Source organism: Hippopotamus amphibius, chromosome 3, assembly GCF_030028045.1.
Source record: "Hippopotamus amphibius kiboko isolate mHipAmp2 chromosome 3, mHipAmp2.hap2, whole genome shotgun sequence".
NCBI lineage: Eukaryota > Metazoa > Chordata > Mammalia > Artiodactyla > Hippopotamidae > Hippopotamus > Hippopotamus amphibius.
The window spans coordinates 88,465,760-88,487,063 of NC_080188.1; the positions used below are offsets into that span (position 1 = coordinate 88,465,760).

General features: G+C 36.5%; 1 protein-coding gene across 4 annotated transcripts in view; it reads left to right on the forward strand.

Moving 5' to 3' along the window:
- The window catches only part of TMEM144 (transmembrane protein 144), a 45,269-nt gene extending 24,277 nt beyond the window's left edge, over positions 1-20,992 (forward strand). For 2 of the 4 annotated variants that reach the window (XM_057729302.1, XM_057729303.1), the window contains exons 7-13: positions 63-144; positions 1,988-2,064; positions 3,816-3,934; positions 6,780-6,899; positions 8,603-8,700; positions 14,214-14,267; positions 19,338-20,992. In XM_057729302.1, coding sequence (XP_057585285.1) covers positions 63-144; positions 1,988-2,064; positions 3,816-3,934; positions 6,780-6,899; positions 8,603-8,700; positions 14,214-14,267; positions 19,338-19,421 — 634 coding nt within the window. In that variant the 3' untranslated portion in view covers positions 19,422-20,992. The remainder of the gene's footprint in view (positions 1-62; positions 145-1,987; positions 2,065-3,815; positions 3,935-6,779; positions 6,900-8,602; positions 8,701-14,213; positions 14,268-19,337) is intronic. The other 2 variants (XM_057729304.1, XM_057729305.1) reach the window with 2 other exon arrangements.
- The last annotated feature ends 312 nt before the right edge of the window (positions 20,993-21,304 follow it).

Here is a 21,304-nt window from a genome sequence, read left to right on the forward strand (position 1 = left end):
TCAGGCAACTTCATGTGAACAAGGGTTATGATAAAGGTCACTAAAATTTATTTTCTTTACAGTGCTTTCATATTTTTGTTCATCAAAAGCGAAATACCAAATAACACACATTCCGTGGACACCACACCATTAATAACAGAGCATGTGAGTAGAGAATGAGAACCAACTTGGTCTAAAACATAAAATTAAGGTAGAAGGAAAATGTATGGATTTGAACACAGATGAGAAGGTAGTGGGGTGTTTTTTTAAATCAGGGCTACCTGAAATGTGTTAGCATTTTTATCATGGCTAGGTCTATGCAGCAGTCAATCAATATTTCCATAGTAATGATTTGCAACAAACACAGAGGTCTACTTATTTTTATTAATGGTAGATCCCTAGTAGGAGATGTACATACAAGCCCTTATTCTGGAATAACTTAGGGATGTCTGCAGTACAGGAATACTGAAGAGGAATATGAAAGTTACTTTAGAAAGGAGGAGGAAGGAGGTTTTAAAGTAGGATCAGAGGAGCAGGAGGAACAGATCAGAGGAAGCCAGTGAAAGAGTAAATCAAGTCATATTATAGTAGGAATTAGACTTTTCTTCCCATTTCTCTTTTCTTCCATATCTCATTCCACTCAAAGGTGAAGACAGGAAATATGTAAGGAGTTATTGTTTTGACCTTGAAGAAACTAAATTATTCTGGAAATGGCAAGTCTAGATTAAACAGGAGCAACCTTTACAAGACAGCCTACAGCACAAATGCCAGTGGCTCCCTATACAAAAGTGACTTCAGGGCACCCCCCTCTCACCCACCCAGCCATGAGCCCAGACTCCAGTCCTTTATCTCAAGTATCTTGTCCACCTGCCAAGGGCCCAGTGCTAGCTAGCTGCCCTCGAAATCCCACGTCCCACCCCCCTGTTGAGGTATTGCTTCCCTGGAAAAAAACAAAACAAAAACAAAAACAAACAATAACTAATCTTTTCTTCCCCGTTTCTTCTTCTCCTATCAAAACTCTTATCAACTAAGGTAACGGAAACCTTAGTTAAATTGACACTAAAGTCAAATAATAAGTAGCTTAGGTGTAAGAGGAGAGAGATGTATTGGTCCATAGGCATCTCTAATCAGGGGGATGTTTCAGAGAGCGTGAAGGAATGAGACAGGGAGAAGGTGTCTGGTTCCTTGCCTACTTTGGAATGCAGGTACCTCCTAACCAACCACCCTCTGAAGAGGAAAAGAAAATAAATGCTGTTAGGTAAAAGCTGCTTAGTAGGCTAATTGCCTTAGCTTTTTCCATCAAGATGAAAGTATCTAAGCAAACAAAGTTTAAAGAAACATAAACAGTGTTGGTTAGGATGCCGGCGTACATCACGAGATCCTCATGGTGGAAAAAAGCATTATTGCCAAAGGAAAGCTGGACTTAGCACGTAACAAAGAATCCAGATCTAATTTCTCATCTCTTACGAAAGCATTAGGAGTATAGCATCAAGGAAACTTCAGCTAAGAGACAAAAATGATTACATTCAATAGTAGAAATATTATGAATTTGCTCATAATTTTTCCTGATTTTGAAACAAGCCTGGAGATGTTTCATTGACTAATTTAGTTTAAAAATTCTGGATAAAATATGTCTATTGATCTCAGGTATTCCATAGTAGAAGAGTCTAAGTTCTAATTTCCTTACAGGTTATTGAAATTTGCAAATAAAATGCAAGCATTAATAACTTTTGTTGGTTTTGTTAGGTGTACGAAAATAGCCATTTATTAAACTGTGAAAAACATTTAAACAGGTTTCCAGCTTCCAGACCATTCTGAAAGAAAAACGGAATCAAAAACATTTGAGTCTAGAGATGCCCACAGAATCAGAATGCAGGATAACATGGTCATATTTTAAAGTGTGTTTGAGAGAGAAGAGAAAAACACTGAAAATCTTCTTGTTACCAGTGTCGTTATCAGTTAAATGCTGTTCTGTTTTTCTTTTGGTTTTTGCCAATGTTTTCGATAGGTGATTAACAAAACTCAAGATCGCGATCCTGATTATTCCTGGGTGGATAAACTTTCTACCATGCAAAACCGCTTAGTGTAAGAAGAGATTTGTTATTGTTTCATATTTGGTTAAAGCAAGGATAACCGGAGTGAAGTTTTGTTCATCTGAGTTCCGGACAAAAATGGTAACACAAGCGTTGACTTCTCAGCTCCATGGTAGAGAGACTTTGTGTTCCCTTGCTGAATTTTAAGGTACAGAGGGCCTTGGTCTCAGTGCTCCAAGGAATTCCTAAGCCACTGCAGTGTCTCTAGCCAATAAGTAGCTGACAAAAGCAATCTCATTTCGCAGGACTTTCATGCCTAAAGTAAAAGTAAAATTTTTAAAAAAGCAAAGTAAAGTAAAATTATAGGCCGCAGAGTATAATGTCCAGGATCCTCCCAGCAATCGAGGTTGAATTAGGCAGTCCACGTCTCCATCACTGGTCTACCCAGGATGCCTGCTCTCCCTTGGAAATCCCTCCACACGTGTGTCAGACAATTTTATAATCCCAAGACATTTATTCTCAAATACAGTAGAATATTTTGGGTCCATGTAGGTCCTAACCCCTCCCCAACTGTCTCTATAAAGACTGAGAGGGTTAAGCTCAGTGACAACCCTTATATTTTAGGGTTTTAGGAGCTGGCAAAGAAATATGCAAATGTGTATATGTTTTATATGAATATGTTATATGTCTTATATAAGAAATAAATGAATGAAAGAATGAACTAACCCACACACTTTGGAGGAAATACATTTCTTTGCTTTGAAATAAAATAGGTCTCTCAAAACATTTTTCACAAAGCATTGCCTTTGTTAAGGGAATATTTGTTAAGAATTTTTTCAGTTGTCTCACTGGCCAGTCTGGTCTATTACTCTGGTCTGTGTTTGGGACCCTCCTCCAGGACCACGTGGTCCAGGCTTCACCAGGATGGAGGGGTTTCCATCATGAACGAGCTCATTGGCCATGTGAGCGCCTATAGTCTCATATTCCTTAAAGCACCACTAACATCGACTTTAACAATTTATTTTTAAGCTTGGAATGGTAGACTATTTGCCTAAAATCCTTTCTTACCTCTTGTCATTGTCCTTTGTATTAAGCCAAAGGAACTGTTCCAAAATATTAATCACCTCCCCCCAAAATCATTGGAAACTCTTGCTTCGCGTAGATACGGCCCAAGTCTGAGGGGTCAGCATGACACTAGTGCTTAAGGCAAAACATTTTCTTCTTAGGAAAAGTAACGTTTTACCTGAAATATTCAAATTATTTTATTAAATCAGCACTTCCCCTTGACCATGCCTAAGACATAGGTGAGTCTGTGGATCTCAGTAATTTTGAACAAACGTGTGTTTGGTCCTTAGTCTCTTCTAGTCTTTCTTATTTTCTGTGCTATTATTATAGAGGGTTTAAGAAAGAAGCATTGGGAGCAGTGTCAGTCCACAAACACTTCATAATTTAATTAGAGAGCCAGGTTTATTTATGTCGCCTGTAGAACATGATAGCAAAATCCTCACCTATGTAATGACAGTTTATAACGATAATCCATTACAGCGTCTGTAAGTCATGTCCTTCCACCATTAGACGGTGGAGGCCTGAAGCTGCCTCCCAGCAAAGGTGCCATCAAGTACTTGAGCCTGCAGGGCATTCCTGGGACTTTTGCTCGTCCACCCGCCTTGAGATAGATGGGTGATTGCTACATAATGCCTTGTGATTTACATCTTGAAGCATGCTTTAGTTATGATTCCGTGTGTGAGTTTGGCATAAACATTGCTTTGGGCCAAGATGAATAGAAATGTATTTGTTTTTAAGGGGCTGCAGTCTCGCAGTGATCTCTGGAATACTCTACGGATCTACATTCGTGCCGATCATTTACATCAAGGACCACAGCAAGAGAAATGATAGTATATATGTGGGAGCAAGCCAGAATGGTGAGAGGAAAAAGTGATTTTACTTTCTAAATAAACTCAATACCCGTGTTTCTAGTTAAGACCATAAAAAGAATGGGACTGTGATGAATATTGGTACATAGATTTTGTTGATGGAAATTCAATTGACAATCAACTTAAGAAGAAAAAAAAGGGACTTTTATCTGAGCCAAACTGAGGATTATAATCCAGGAGGCTGACTCTCAGAAGCTCTAAGTGTTCTGCCTGGTAGAAGTCGAAGACACAGTCATATACGTTCTCGAGACAAAGGATCGTACATCAGAATGACACACTGACATTTTACATAAAGTTCACCAAGGATACACAGTCCAGGGAAGCTTGTAAGGAGGGAGCAGAAAGTCACCATGACCCCCTATAGAGCTGGGAAAGAACACTCTTCTTTTAAGAAGTTACATTGCTAGCTCAGAAGAAAGAAATTGATCTTTATGGCCAAGCAAGCTTTGGGAGCTCCTGTTAAAGTGAAAGGTAGATTCACACCTCACATTAGGGAGGGAGGGGGCCCAGAGGGACACAGAGAGAATTTCATGTTTCAATTTTCTCATCCTAAAATATAAATTTCATTTCATCAGATATGATCTTACTTTGTCATTGCAGGTGGTGAATTCGAAGGGCACTGGAAACTAAAAGAAATAAAGGACTGTTTGAATATTTTCTTATGACCTTTAACATACAAATAGAATCAACTTTAGTCAGGATTCATGTCAGCTACTTGAATCTTAACACAGGGTTTCAGGCTTTACTGCAAGATTTGGAGGTTATTTTCAGGTTTAATGACCTCTGGGAAAATATGTATTCTCTTTAAAAAAAAAAAAGCTACAGTGTAGCACATAATACTTTAAAATCAAGTAAAAGTCAAAATACAGCCTACTTAGGATATTATTTTTGAAGCACAGAGTAGCGCATTGAAAGGCCCATCATAATGCTCCCGAATTATCTCAGTTTCTAGGGACAGAATTAATCTCTCAGACATCACCTCTACAGTGTGTGCAACAGCCTTCAACAAGCTCAGAAGGAGATGAGAGTGTCTAGTTCAGGATCCTGTGATTATATTGAAACGTGGCTTACACCCATGAAGCGATAAACAAATGAGATCATGGTTAAGACAGTTCTACATCGATGGCACAGAAAATTGAATGTCATCTGTGTTCAGATAAGGGAGACGTTTGGAGGGCAAGTCACAAGGGAAAGATTAATGGAAAAGCTGGGATTTGAACTCTAAACAAGCAGATAGACTTTGAGTAGATACCATGATTTGTTTCTTCCTTTTTATATTCAGCCCCACGAATAGTACCCGAAGATTTTATTTTCTGTCTTTTTAAAAGATTTTATACAAATACTTTTTGTACTTTTATTCTTTTCATTTTAAAGGATAAAAACTAGTAAAAATGGAATAACTTAGGTTAAATTAAGAGAGATGGGAAAACGAGTGGCAAAGTAAAATGTAACCATGAACAAATCTAAAAACTGCATTACACTTGTACACTTGCTAGTAATGAGTCATAATTTGGCTCTAAGATTTCTTATAGCCACAAAGGAAATCAGTCTCAGAATTCAGCAAACACAAGATAAAAACAACTAATTGTTCAGGAGTACAGTTGTTCTTGGTACTAGGACATAATAAACAATGTCTTCAACAATCTCTTCACATAAATAGTACAGTCAGTTCTTAGGGATCTTTCTTATGACAATTCAAATGTAGTCTGATAGACACACTGTATTCCAATTTATTCAAAAATAATTCAAGGGGGCATAATTTTTTAATTTCATTTATTTAACAATCACATCAAATAGTATATGCTTTGTGCTGGGCACTGTTCTAATTACAATAATAACTCAAGTGACCCTCATAGCAACCTTGCTGGTTGGATACCATTGTTATCCTGGTTCTACAATTAAGAAAATTAAGACAGAGAGAGATTAGGTAATTTACCCAAGTCTCCAAGTTAGCAAGTAGAAGATTGAAGAGTTCTACCAGGTGGTCTGTGTTTCTAATCGTGCAGTTATGCTGCCTTTTCTGGTGGTCTTTGGATGATGTGTGGTTGTCATATGACTCAGAGGTAGGATTTCAGATTTCAGAGGAAGAGACAAACCTTTTGACTTACGAGCTTTCCTCCCTAAGCATGGCCACTCATCTTCCTCCAAATTTAGTTGAGAGAAGCACTGAGCCCCGTGTGACCTTCCCAGCCAAGAACCTGCATTACACCCATCCGTTTAGCCAAAGGACCCTTTGCTTTAAATACTCATTGGAGTTGGGTTTCTCAGATATTGGGCTACCATCTGTGTATTAACTCCCTCATGTAACCTTTAGGTTTATAGAAAACAGATAAAATCCTCTCTGGGGTAACTTCCTGAATATCCTTCTTTATAGCTGCCATCTGCAGCCGAGATACTAGTCTCCAGATTGATCAATACACCATATAAAATTAGCACTTCCAAAATTGCTTCGCACACCACCCCCTGACTACAATCTACTTGGAGATTTGTTACAATTGCTGTAGCCATGAGTAAAATTAGGTCTGAATACCTATTCTTAAAAAAGGAGATAATGCTATATTCACATCGTTTGCTGTTTCTTATTTAGCTTTCCAAGATAATCATAAAAGCCAGTTTTTAGATGTGATTATAGTAACTAATTTCTTAATATTTTAAATATGTTAATTAAAATCCTATATAAATAGCATGTGGAAAACTAGGATGATAAAATATAATTAATGCTTCCTTTACATTTAAGGGTAATTTGGGTGAGTTTGTTTTATTCTTAGAACTCTAAATATATTTGAAATGACTGAAATGGTATGCTTGAGAGTTTTATAACCTGTATTTCCAGATTTAGACTACGTTTTTGCACACTTCAGTGGCATCTTCCTCACAAGTACAGTCTACTTTCTGGCCTACTGTGTAGCCATGAAAAACAGTCCTAAACTATATCCCAAAGCAGTCTTGCCAGGTAGGAATATTAACTACAGAAAATCTTCTTACTCTGTGAAAGTATCTTTCCCTATTCATTTAGCTTGAATAATCATCTTCTGGAAACCAAGCCATTCTGTGTGTGTTTGTGTGTGTGTCTGTTTTTGTGTGTCTGTGTGTGTATGTGTTCATTCCCTCAATTGCTTTGGCCCAGTTCACCACCAGATATGAAGGATTTGAAGCCACGAAACTGGATTTGAAATGCCAAGTCATTATTACTGAACCTAGAACTTGAACAATGAATCTAAGATTGTTTCCTCTGCTGAAACATCTCGTGTAGTGAGCATTAGACTTTAGTATTTCTTCTTCAGTAACTAAGGATATGTATTAAAAGTCAGAGTCCTGGGGCTCTCTCTATATATATTTATTTAAAGTATCAACAAATGGGAATCTGCAGTCACTTGGGAAAATAAACATTTTCTCCAAAATTTTGGGAGAAATTATTTTAGAGTTTAAAAGAGGTATGTTAAATGCACATGCTTTTGAATTTAATCAGTTAGGCATTGATGGTAAATATATATATATGATGAAAACTTATAATTTCTCGCTTCTTTAGGAGTTTGCTATAATTCAACATGGAATATAGGTCCACAAGTAAAATTTTTTAGAGAACAAAAAAAAGGATATGTCAGAAATTCACTCTGAGTGCCTGACTCATTTAAGCTAAAGTGTGTGCTATACCACTGCACCATTTCAGAAAAGGGTAGAATATTTACTGAATGTCTGACTCAAGTATCTTGAAAATTTTAGCTGGTATTTTAATTCAAATTCCAGGAGGTTTTTTTTTTTTTTCCTTAGCTAAGCATCATTCTGAATTTCACATATTTTTTATGTTGTCACTAGTGACAATAAACATTTTCTCCAAAAAGTTAAGAGAAATTATTTTAGAGTTTAAAAAAGGTATGTACATGCTTTTGAATTTAATCCATTAGGCCTTCATGGTTACATATATTATATATAATTATATAGACAGAAATTATATATATTACATATGTATATAATGAGAAATTACAGTTTCTCACTTATTTAAGAGTTTGTTATAATTCAGTGTGGAATATAGGTCCACAAGTAAAATTTTTTAAAGAACAAAATAAAGTATATGTTAGAGATTCATTCTGAGTTCTTGACTCATTTAAGCTAATGTGTGCCACTACACCACTATTCCATTTTAGAAAATGGTAGAACATGACAAAATGCCTAGCCAGAGTATCAAAAATTTTAGCTGGTATTTTTATTCAAATGCTAGTTTTTTTTCCCCTTAGCTAAGCATCATTCTGAATTTCACGTATTTTATCGTCATGGTTTAGAGTAAATGGCGTTTGCAGATTATGTTCAGACCCAGTACCTTCCCTGGGTCCCCCTCCACTACCCAATCTTTACCTCAACTACTGCTTTGAGTATTTGATTTAATGTCCACCACCCAATCTTTACCTCAACTGCTTTGAGTATCTGGTTTAATGTCAATAAGGTAAAAGGTGATCATTGTATCCACAGCAGTCAAGAAAAGAGAAACCATTTGGTTTCTAAAATGGTCATAAAACATACCTCAAAAACCCATGTTGGCTGGCATTATTGATAGGAGTGCGTTGTTATGTGCACTTTAATATTCCCGCTCTGCCTAGAGTGTGGATTTTTCAGGAGGGAAACGTGGTTGGTAAACATGTGCTGTCTTGTGTGTTTCAGGATTCCTGTCTGGAGTACTCTGGGCAATTGCTACCTGCTGTTGGTTCATAGCAAACCACTCTCTCAGTCCTGTGGTCAGTTTCCCAATAATCACTGCTGTAAGTAGTTGAATAGAGTTTCCAAGCTTTTGTTTTTCAAACACAAATCTAATATTTCTGAAGCATTCTTAGTGAATCACTGAAGCCTGTCATGGAGTTTGATTTTTCAGGAGTACAATTCGTATAACAGATTCATGTGGATAAACTGACACCCTCTAATCTCATGTCCTGATTGCTAAGGGAATATTGCTAACCTCATTTTAGCAGGCTTGTTCATCTTTGATACCCCTGCAGTTTTTATTTGGTTTTACCTAATTTCGTTTGGGATACATTGTAATTTGCTACTGATAACATTTTTCAACTCTACATAAGTTTATAGATACGGAAATGCTTTTGCATATATTATCACACTTGAATCTCATGACAGCCTTGTGAGAGAGAAAGTACTTCAGCCCCTCTTCATAGGGTACATCAGTATTTTAAGGAAGGCTTCCAGAAAGTGCTGAAGCAGAGTATTGCCTCTGGATGGCGCCATGTACCATGCTTTCATATTGCAATTTGCTTCATTGGACTTTTAGTTGCCAATCATGTAGCACAGTCAGGTAACAGAAAAACAAAAATGTTTCTTTTGACATAGGCAGGACAGGTATTGACAGGCTTGTCCCCATTTTGCAGATGAGAAAACTGAGGCAATAGCTAGGAGTCATCTGAAGGGACATCTCAAGGCTTCTCAGTAGAGTTTCCTGTCCGCAGGGCTACCTTTTGCCTTTAGTATAGAATCCAGTTTAGAATGTTTCAGGTTCCTTGTGGTACTAGGACACACACACACACACACACACACACACACATTAATTGCTTTAACCTTGGGCTCTTATTTCTACTCTAGTATCTTAAATTGTTAAGTTGTTTACCTGCCTCCCTGCTTCCTAAATCATCATAAACAAAATTTGCCTAAAACATTTTAGCAGCACACCTGTGCAACCTACAAAACTGATTTCTTAAAACACATTGTCTGGTCTAAAATACAATTGCGTAAAAGTTTAAAACATCCTTAAATTTTAATTTACTTTTTAAGCTCTTTATTGGAATATAATTGCTTTACTCTCTTGTACCAGTTTTTGAAGTACAACAAAGTGAATCAGCTGTATTTATACATATATCCCCATATCCCCTCCCTCCTGCGACTCCCTCCCACCCTCCCTGTCCTGGCCCTCTAAGGCATCACCCATCATCAAGTCGATCTCCCTTTGTTACACAGCAACGTCCCCTATCTATTTTACAGTTGGTAGTGTATATATGTTTATGCTACTCTCTCACTTTGTCCCAGCTTCCCCTTTGCCCCCACCCCCAACCCCATGTCCTCCAGTACATTCTCTGCATCTGCATCCTTATTCTTGCCCTGTCACTGGGTTCATCAGTACCATTTTTTTAGATTCTGTATATACGAGTTAGCATACGGTATTTGTTTTTCTCTTTCTGGCTTACTTGGCTCTGTATGACAGTCTCTAGGTCTATCCATCTCATTACATATAGCTCAACTTCATTCCTTTTTATGGCTGAGTAGTATTCCATTGTATATATGTACCACATCTTCTTTATCCATTCATCTGTTGATGGGCATTTAGGTTGCTTCCACAGCCTGGCTATTGTAAATAGTGCTGCAGTGAATATTCTGGTACATGTTTCTCTTTGGATTATGGTTTTCTCTGGATATATGCCCAGTAGTGGGATTACTGGATCACATGGTAGTTCTACTTTTAGTTTTTTCAGGAACCTCCAAACTGTTTTCCATAGTGGCTGTACCAACTTACATGCCCACCAGCAGTGCAGGAGAGTTCCCTTTTCTCCACACCCTATCCAACATTTATTCTTTCTAGATTTTTTGATGATGGCCATTCTGACCGGTGTGAGGTGATACCTCATTGTGGCTTTGACTTGCATTTCTCTAACGATTAGTGATGTTGAGCATCTTTTCACGTGTTTGTTAGCCATCTGCATGTCTTCTTTGGAGAAATATCTCTTTAGGTCTTCTGCCCATTTGTGGATTGGGTTATTTGCTTTTTTGGTATTAAGCTGCATGAGCTGCTTGTGTATTTTTGAGATTAATCCTTTGTTACTTTGTTGGCAAGTATTTTCTCCCATTCTGAGTGTTGTCTTCTTGTCTTGTTTATGTGCAAAAGCTTTTAAGTTTCATTAGGTCCCATTTGTTTATTCTTGATTTTATTTCCATGATTCTAGGAGGTGGGTCAAAAAGGATCTTGCTTTGATGTATGTCATAGAGTGTTTTGCCTATGTAAAACATCCTTAAATTTTAACTTAAATTCTGGGTTTCAAACAGCATATTTTTGACATTTCTATGTTCATAAAATAGTTAGCTTTAGTGTACAACTAAATTCAAATGATTTATTTGAATTAGGGTTTTGGTTTTTTTTTTCATTTAGAGGACTCACATTTTGACATTCTTAATCTCTACTTAGGGAAAATGTTATCAAAAGTGAGCAAGTTACAAGGAATATTTTTAAGTCCTCATCACTGGAAAGGCAAAAGGGCCAAATTTTTTCCTAAAAAGTATTTCTTTCTCATTATTTCAAAGATATTTAATGCTAGAAGTGACCATATAACAAGACAATGTAATAGGCAACATGATGTGAAGTTTACCAGTGAAATGCTTAGAAGTAAATTTCTAAATCAAAGTATACGGTATGATATGCTTGTCACCTAGGGATGCAAATATCATTTGACAGTCATATCCCACTACTGTACCTAAGGAGGAAGGACACTTATTAAAATAGATCAAGTCATTAATCACATCAGATTTAAACTTTTTCACATGATCGTGATTTTGTCTTTCAGTCAAGTTATATTCTTGAACAAAGGTGGATTCTTCAAAACGAGTTTGAAGCAACTTCATATAAAATACACAGATAGAATTGTCACACAAGACAAATAGAAATACAAACACAAATGCAAAATCAATACTATAATAAAAGTGAGAAAGTAAACAGCACAAAGAGTAAATAGTTATGTGATTAAACATTGTTTTGCTTTGTGCTTGCAGAAGGGTGTGAGGCCATGGGATAACTAATTCTTTTTAACTGGTAACATTTCCTCAGAAAAGATCAGTTATTTTCCAACACTAATTTTTTTTTTTTGCTTTTTTTTGAACCCTAAATTCTTAATAGAATTTATCCTATGGGGCTTTATACAGGGGTCATGGAAAAACAATAAATAATATTCTTCACAAAAGTTTTATAGTAGACAGAGATATGGTTTTCTTACTATTGTTTCTTGTATTAAATTATGATAAAGACTTAGGACATTAAAGTTTAATTCAGTAGAAATAAACTTCTGAGACAGGTGGGGTATGGGTGGAGGGGCCAGTGGGAGTGGTCACTGTGGCATTTGGAGACTCACCTGTCAGAGGATGATTCTTGACCACTGTGATATAAGCAGGCATCTCACCCACCAGGTATGGCTTCCTCTGGCCTGAGAATTGTTTCCTGGGAGGGACAGGTATTTCTGGGAGGTGAGGGCCTAGGTCTTTATTGCTACTGGTCTCTTGCTTGGTTTCACTGTCATTACTCAATTCAAAGACAGTCTTATCCACATGCAGAAAAGTTTCAGCCCTGCCCTCCAGGATCTTACCTTCTTTTATTTTCCTGGTAGAGCTAGATTGGTTTTAATGTTAGCTTTTTTGATGGAAAATTTCAAAGATGCCCATCACCTGGCTTCAACAATTATAAATACAATCAGTCTTGTTTCATCAAGAGTACATTTTTCAAATCCCAGCAGCACAGTCTTCTTCCCAAGGACATGTGTTTCCATTGTTAGGACCCTTTGGTGACTAGACCAAGAATTCCTTGAAAGCAGCATCTACTTTGTTTATTGGCAAATATTCAGTTTAAAAGAAAAAAAGAAAAGGAAAGTAAAAAGAAAGAAGAAAAGCCCACGAGGCAGGACACAGGGCTGGGTACTCTTCTCCAAGTCTTCCTTGAGTTGCTGAATGGCCGAATCAGCTTCTCCAGAAGGTTAAGCCTCTCCAGGTGGCTCAAGCTCACCTTCTTTCCAAGGCTGATTTATACATGTGTAATATTTATTACAATAGAAAAATACACGATCCCAATGCCAAAACAGCTGTCTCTCTTATTTAAGATGCCCTTCTTAGTTGGCTCTGCTTTGCCAAATCAGGGTCCGTACACATTTTGACTTCTGCTTTGGATTCCTGCTACCAAAGCACCACTTTCTGTAACCACAGTGCTCCTCGCAATAGCTCTCAGGCCATGTCAAACTCATATATAGAAAATCATCAGCCAAAAAGCCTCAGAGATCAGTGGTACCTCTTGGTATTGTCTTCTCCCAGGTACTCTGAAGGGATCACAGAGGATAAAATTCTTGAGCGATTGGCACGATAACTGTAATATGTTGCACCCTATTCTATTGTTTCCTCCTATCCTGCCCTAAGTCAGTGTGGAATTGCTAACGGACCCAGGTGCTTCTTGTTTGGTTTGGATTTTGAGGCTTAGGACCATACGTCATTGGAAGAAGACAGTTGCTTTGACCTATTTCTGTGGCTCTTTTGATCTTGACTTCTCCAAATCCTGATAAACAGAGAGTAATGTGTTCTCAATGCTTCACTTACCTACCAGTAGTGGAGCCCAGCTTTGCTGACCCAGTCACATAGACATTTGGTGTGCTGGAGGGGAAAACAGGCTGGGATTTTTATTTGAAACTCTTCCAGAGTTTGTGCAGGGCTTGAAAAGGAATCGTCAAAATGCTGATAAACACACCTTCTCCACAAAGACCGCAATTAATCTAAATTCCAATGTTTCCCTTTCTCAGCGAAAAAAATCAATAAACTTTAGTAGCTTAAAGTTTGATTGCAGAATCATCGTATTTTCCATCTCATTTCTGCTCCTTTGTCCTATATTATTTCACTCCTGTCTTTGTGCCCTGCTCACTAACCTGTTGTTTGTTTTTCCATCTTCCCTTAGTACAGTCTGTAGCATTCATTAGAGTGTAATGTGAGACATAGCTGTTTACTGTGCGGTAATACCAGCTAAAGAAATCTTTAAAGTACGTGCTGCTCCCATATGCACATTCTTTTTCCGGTCCAAAAGAGCATACTAAAATTTCTTCAGTTATGAGATCATCTCATGCCAAAGGAAGTTATAAATTTATTCATACACTTTTTCTTCTTAAGCCCATTTCTAGCAAGTAGTTCACTAGAAAAAATAAACTATTTGCTTATTAAAATATGTTATTACAAATCACATTAAAGAAACACATTCTGTGGCAAAAAAATATTATAGCATCCTCAAAATAATAAAAATGAAAACCATAAAGAAAGAAAAGGAAAAAAGTCTTCATTTTAAGTGACTAAGTAACTAATGCTACTTAGTTAACAATGTTGAATTAGGATTGAGATTATGAATAGTTTTCCCTGAAAATATTGTTATATTGTTCCTAAAATAGAAATTTATTTGAGGAAAGTGTCAGGTCAACTCTCCAACTTTATGTAGAGTACAGTCACAGAAAAATAACCAATTTAAATAAAGTTCTTATTTTTATTTAAGGGTCCAGGATTTATAGCTGCAATGTGGGGTGTCTTCATGTTTAAGGAAATACAGGTATGTACACGAAAGCTATAGATCCAATTAAGAAGGGTATTTAATACTATGTGTTATTTTCTGAAAGCTGCGTGCAGCACGAATGAATTTGACAGATCAGATGTTGAAAGTGTTATCATCTTTAACAAGGAAAGAAACATTAACAATATGACAATTTCTATGAACATGTTTTTCTCCATCCAAACTTAAGTGGAAAAATGCTTCCGTTGACTTTATTTTCCCTTAAGAGATTTTGGTTAAGCAATCCAATAAAATATAATAAAGGGAAATTTTATCTAGTGTAAGATATGGTAGATAAACAAGATGAAAGAATTTTCATTCCAAAGATTAAAATATCCCTGAAACAAATGGAACTTGAGAATAGATTTTCTGTTGACTCTTCATGCCTCCCAAAGTCCTCTGTATCCAACCAGCAACTTTACAGGAAAACAGGATGGTAACAGGTGATGACTACCTCTTCCCTCTCAAGTGTAAATGATGCTGACTTAAAATTGCGTTTATCAGGTAGCTCTAGGGTGTTTGTGTGTATTTTCATTAAAAATTGTTTTAGGATTATTTTCCCCTTTACCTTTATTCGTGGAAAAAGTCTTCAGTTGAGGAATCTATGTGAATAGTATTTTGTAATAGGTTTTGCTAAAAACAACATAAATTAGAGACACTGTCAAGGCATCATAGATATAATAATTTTTGTCCTAATAAGCAGCAAGTTATTCCTATTTCTAAGAAGATCTGATGTTGCTAATCACTGGGAGCCATAAAGTGAAGATGCCTCTGGATAATTCTTAAAATGATTATTTAGTTTTAGATTTAAAACATCATTTCATTCATTCCAAATGAAATGTTTTGACTTAGGAAGCCATAAGATGTTAGTACACATAAGATTTTCAGATTGAAGAAGTAATAAGTTTGTTTAGAAGATATTTGGATCACGATCTTAATTTTTGTTTTTAAACTTACAAGACAATTTAAAACATTTATAAACCCATAAATTACTTTTGTGCACATGTGTCTTATTTATTTTAGTTAGGGTTGCTTTCCACAAAAAAGTAATTCTATGCCCAAAGCACACTGTAAATCTCTTTGCACATATTTCATCTGTCTTGTGAAGGATAATGATTTCTATTAAGAATTGCGTATTATCCAGCATAACACTCTGAAGCCTTAGAAAAACACAAGTAAGTGACCGTAGCTTATTTACAACTATAGGTATAAATAAGCACAAACTAAGAATAGATATGTTATGAAGGATTTAAAAATTATTTATCACTACCACAGTAATAACAATACTGAATTTAAAATCTTCTTCCCTAGATACAAGAACTCCCTTGAGAGAGAGAATTCCTAACCATTCAGCTTAATGTTAATTCTTCAGAGTTGACTAAAAAGACACTAAGCACATTCAAAGAAAGATTTTTTCCTAAGACATCTTTAAAAAAAAAAGACAGCTCAGACCAAATAGAGGAGGAATTTTTAAAAATGATAAAACATGACCAAGTAGGGTTTAACTCAGGAAGGCAAGGATGGTTCATAATATGCAAATTAATGTAATTTATTATACTATTAATAAACAAAAAGAAACTCTGTGACAATATATATTCAAAAGGCATTTACTAAAATTAAATACCAGTTTTTAATTAAGAAAACAACCCCTTACAATAGGAGAAACCTCTTACAAATAGGAGGAAGCTTTAGTTGATACAAGATGTCTGTCAAAAAACAATAGCAAATATATAACTGAGGTGAAACATACGAGTTTTTTGTTGATTATATCTCAAAGTAACTGAAAAAATATGAGTTCTTTATGAGTTGGAAGTCAAAGATTTTTCCATCGTTGCTATTATTTAGTATTTTCTGGACTCCTAGCCAGTGTGATAAGACAAAATTAAGAAATAAGAGGAATAGATATAGGAGAGAAAAATGAGAAAGTTGTCATTTGCATGTAACATTCTTTTCTTTGAAAATTTAGGAGAATCAGCTGAAAATTTTGAGATCCCATAAGATGCATTTACCAACGTGCTGAATTATAGGATAAATATTCAATTTTAGCTTTCCAGTATGCCACCAAGAACCAATTAAAAAGAGGAAAATAAATGCTATTAATACCTACAAAAATTATAAAAATAAAATAATTAACAAGAAATATCCTGGGTTTATAAAATCTTTTCCTTTACTGTAGAAGTTTACTACAGAACATAAAAGACTCAGAACAGATGGGGGAGTCAGGAAGCCCTGATGGAACAGCTCACTATTGTTTAGGCAGCATCTCCAATTACATTCAGCATAATTCAGATAAAATCTCAGTGTGTATGATCTGTAGATTTGAGAGGGAGTACTGAGGTTTGGCCAAGTATGTAGGTAAAAATAGAGAGAGGGAGGACAAAGCTGAAAGCACAGCGAGTTCTGTTGACCTTTTAACTCTAGTTTAAAAAAGCCTTATAAATCTGTCTGCAAATAGAACTAAAGGGGTGTCCAGCGATACTTATCATTCAATGCAGATGCCTAATTGCCTCTTGACAGCGACTTAAAGGAAGGTTTTAAATACCTCACGTGCCAATGAGTTTAAGAAAGAGCTATCAACTAGACACTGATACCAAAATCCTATTTGAATTTTTTAAATTATTTTTCTTATAAAGAAGATAAAACCCTAGAGGAAAACAAAAGCAAAATGTTTACCTTTATGATTTGTAGGTCCTATCAGCTATTTCTTGAAGCAGTCCTCAGAGATACATATTTATAAGTCTACAACCTGTAGCAATAAGGACTTAATTGAAGATCCAAGCACTTTTTGTGTGGAAGAGTTTAACGATTTTATTTCATTTTAATGCCATCAGTGCTCTGGTTTGGCTGCTTTGCCTGTGTGACATTCTTTTATATCTGATATCTTTTCCTCTTTGGGAAGTTTGTTTTAGAATCTTTTATTTAGCTCTTTTAAGCTAGATAACCATTATATTTTTAGCAACACACTTTAGACAGTATGTCCACAGTAATCCCAATGCAGGGGGTTGTTACCACAACAGTTTACAGGTCAGTAGCAACTCCCAGATAAAGAATGAGATGATTTTTTATCTTAGTAGCTGTCTCAAAAATCCAAGTGAAACACTTTTTTGCTTTGTGGAGAATGTTAATGTGATCTTTCTAAGAGTCATTCACCTTTGACAAAGGAAAACTATTTTGCCCAAATATAATCAGTCTTTTTCTCTAGGACAACTAGGCAGTTTGGGCAGATTCTTAACCTTAAAAGGGAAAAAATTTTACCCCCTAAGAATATTGTTCTTCTGTCTACATAGACAATAAAATAGAGAGCTTACAAAGTATTCACATATTTAGGTTGTAAAGTACTGATAATTGAGGCCCCATATATTGTTTTTTCTTATTTCAGTGGTTGCATCAATTGTCTAAATCACAAAGCACATTTGCAAATGGCCTGAGTATATTGATTCGTTGCACAAATATTTATTGAGTGCCTGCTCTGCACCAGTACTGGGATCTAGGCAAAGGCTGCAATCTTTAAGAGAAAGATGTCAGGGACCCTTAAAGACTTCATGCAGGAGTGTGTGAGGTGTGTGTGTGTGTGTGCGTGTGTGTAAATAATAAATAAACTGTCCTGTTCTTGGCAAGGCCTTGTGCTGTCTTTCACCTGTAGAACTTGAATTAGAGTGACATGTGATTGGGTTGGTGTTGACAGTGAATCAGAAAATTCAACCAGCCCCAAAAAGGGAATATACATTTTTAACGTTTTTGACTATATATTAATTGTCATTAATCTTAATAAAAGCTGGTAATAGTATCATATACTTTGACTATCAGGAGATCTCAATGTAATTGAGAACCTGCTTTACCTGCCTCAGAGTATTGGGTCTATGTTTAAAGAGTTATATAGACTGCCTAGCAATCATTCAGAGAGGAATATCCAACACCACAAGGGAGACTGAAACCATTCCATATGAAAGGTGGTCAAAGGAGCTAAAACATTGACTAGAGAAAATGATGCTTCAGGGATGCAAGACACTTATTTTTCAATGTTTGAGGGTTTATCTTGTGAGAGAGAGATTAGAATTGATCTATCAGTACCCCTAGAGCTGGAACTTGTGAGAAATACAGTATTTCTATTAAGCACAGGACAGTATTTCTTTGTTAATGTATGGACGGATTGTCTGTGGTGGGAAGTGGTCCTCTGTGGCTGCACTTTAAAGACTACGTACTGGGCGAGTAAACTCTGTCTCTATTTCTCGTTGGCCCTTTAGACTGGTCTCTGTCTCTCCGTCTGCACTTCATCCTCTCTGCCTAGGAGGACTGCAGACCCCTCCTCATTGGTCCCCTTGCACCCATTCTGGCCCCTCCAGTCTGTTCACCATCTGCAAAAGCATGGGCTTTATAAAATGCAAATCCCATCTCTTCACCACAGCCAGCTCTGCCTGTTTTTCTAATGTCTTCCCATTGCTTGGAAAAATAAAACTCAAAAGTATAGCATGGCTATAAGATGCCCGCGTGCTCATGCCTGTGGCCTCCAGCCCCATCAAGCTCCACCTAACTCACTGCTCTAGCCTTCTTTCTCCCTGGCAAGTACCATGTTTCTCTTACAACACAGCTCTGCACACACATTCCTTCTACCCAGAATCTCTACCTGCTGCCCTCCTTCCCCGCCCAGTTCACTGATACTTAGAAGCTCAACTCAGCCCCAAACCTGCTTCATTAAGATTCCTTTGTAACACTCACAAACAGCTGTGGACATTTGCTTATTAGCACCTCTCTGACTTTTAACATTCCTTCCTGTAATGATTTTATTCATTCCTGTCTCCAGTATTATGTGATTAGCTGAATAGGGCAGGTTTTTGATCACCCCAGCACATGTGGGTGCATAGTGGGAGTGCACACGTATTGATTGAATGGGTAAAAGGCAGGATCTGTGGGTTTTCCAGAGAGTCAGGAAGATGACGCAGAGGGGTAGTGACAAAGTGTACAGGAGGTGGACCAGATGGTTAGTCAGGTCCTAGCGATCTTGAGAGTCTGTGCTTCTTATGTACTTGATTCAGGTTTTCTTAATGACAGTTACTCATTTTTATCACTCAGGGTCGACAAAACTACCTGCTGATGATACTTGCATTTTGCATCATCTTGACGGGAGCCTTATGCACGGCTTTTTCTAAAATCTAACAACTACAAGACCAGCAGATGGCAACAGTGCTTGAGAATACGTTTCTCCTGGACACAGAGATTGTGCTGAGAACAGGGTTCATGTTCATATGGCAAGTGGATCTCCACCCGTCCCTGATTAGGGTAAATGATTGTTTTTCCCACAAATGTGAGAATGAAGGAAAACTGACTTTTCAGTCAAGCATAAAAATGAGAAATTCTTCTAATGAACTATTTATGAAGGTAGGACTTGACAGCATTATGTCTGAGGATGCTGCTTTAACCACAGTATGTATTTACTGGTGCATAATCTAGAAAACAGTGTAGAGTTCATATACAAATAACTTTGTATATGTTCAAATTTCCAACATCTGACCATCATTAATAAAGAGAGGCATAAAAATGTGGGGGGAGGAGTGGGAAGAAGACTTACATTATAATAGAATTAGAATCCAAAGATATCTGGAGCCTGTGCAAGAAAAAGTAAATGTCAGAGTTGGTAACTGAATGTTAAAAAGGCCATTTCATTATTTTTAGCCCAGACTTATTTTTATTTCACATCAGTGTTGCCCAATCCTTCATCACCCACTCAGTTCAGCTCAAAATGCCTTTTGATTATCTCCAGATAAAATCCATCCTTAGAGAACAAAAACTTCCCACCATTGAAAATATGTGTGCAACACAGATATACACACGTAAACAAGTACACACCTATGAATACACACACATATATGTATGTACTACTACAAATTGGGGGGAGATTCTAGAATTGCTGAAGTGAGGTTCTAGAATTTTAAGGGACCAACATACTCCTTTAGATATACAATTTGATTTTTTTTTCCCTGAAATCCTTTTCTAAAATCCGTCTTGTAACTGGTGGTTTTCTTCCTTTTTTAACTTGTGGTTTCTACTAGGTAAAAGAAAATCACAGAAAATGATAGTTTTCTTTAAGCAGACTGAAATGGAACTTCTAGTACAATGTTTATCACAATGTTTCCCAAACTCTCAAAAAAATAGAATAAAAAAAATGGAATAGTACAGTGTAAATTTCACCCACTCCCAGCTGATTGCACGTTACCTTAGTACTAGGAGAGGCAGAAGTGTGTGACTCCCTAACTAACCTGCATGGGTTTAAATCCCAGCTCTGCTTTATCTTAATTGCTTAACTTTCGATAAAAATCCTGCAGCTCCTGTATCAGATCCCCCATCTGTAAACTGGGGTCGTGGTAACATCCGTCTCACGTGGTTACTGTGAAGTTCAAATTAGTGAATATCTGTAAAGTATTTTCATGAGTGTCTGGCACTTGGCAAATATGATCATTCTTAGCTATTATCATTATGTCTTATTTGAGAAAGAAAGCCTGTGTGTGTAGACTGGAGAAGACTTGTTAGAGCTACTCCCCTCACCACTACCCCACCCAAACAACTATGTATTATTCCTCTCTGTGAGTGCAATTTAAAAATGATACTGGAGTCCCTGTTTAATTGTTGAATTGTGAATATAAATATTTGATTGTAACATCTTTCAAGGATTCATTTTAATTTTAACCTGAAATGTCACTAATTATGTTGATAACTTTGAATAAATTGACATGATACAAAGCTATTTTTCGCATTTAAATATATTTTAAAATTTTATATTAACGACATTGAATTATTCTTTAGTTGGGGTTGCCAATTTGTATGCCAGATTTTAAATGTGAAGTAAAGCAATTGCAGAGGAAAATGAAAAAAAAAAAAAAACAACAACTCTTATTAGCACTACACAGTTTCAGCTACCAGACAATGCCTATAATGTTAGTAAAAGTAGTGTGGGAGAAAACAAGCTTTTTTCAAAATGCTTACCAAACAAAACAACTTATTGTAGAGCTTAGTCTAAATAGGTAATTGCCAAATCTCCACTT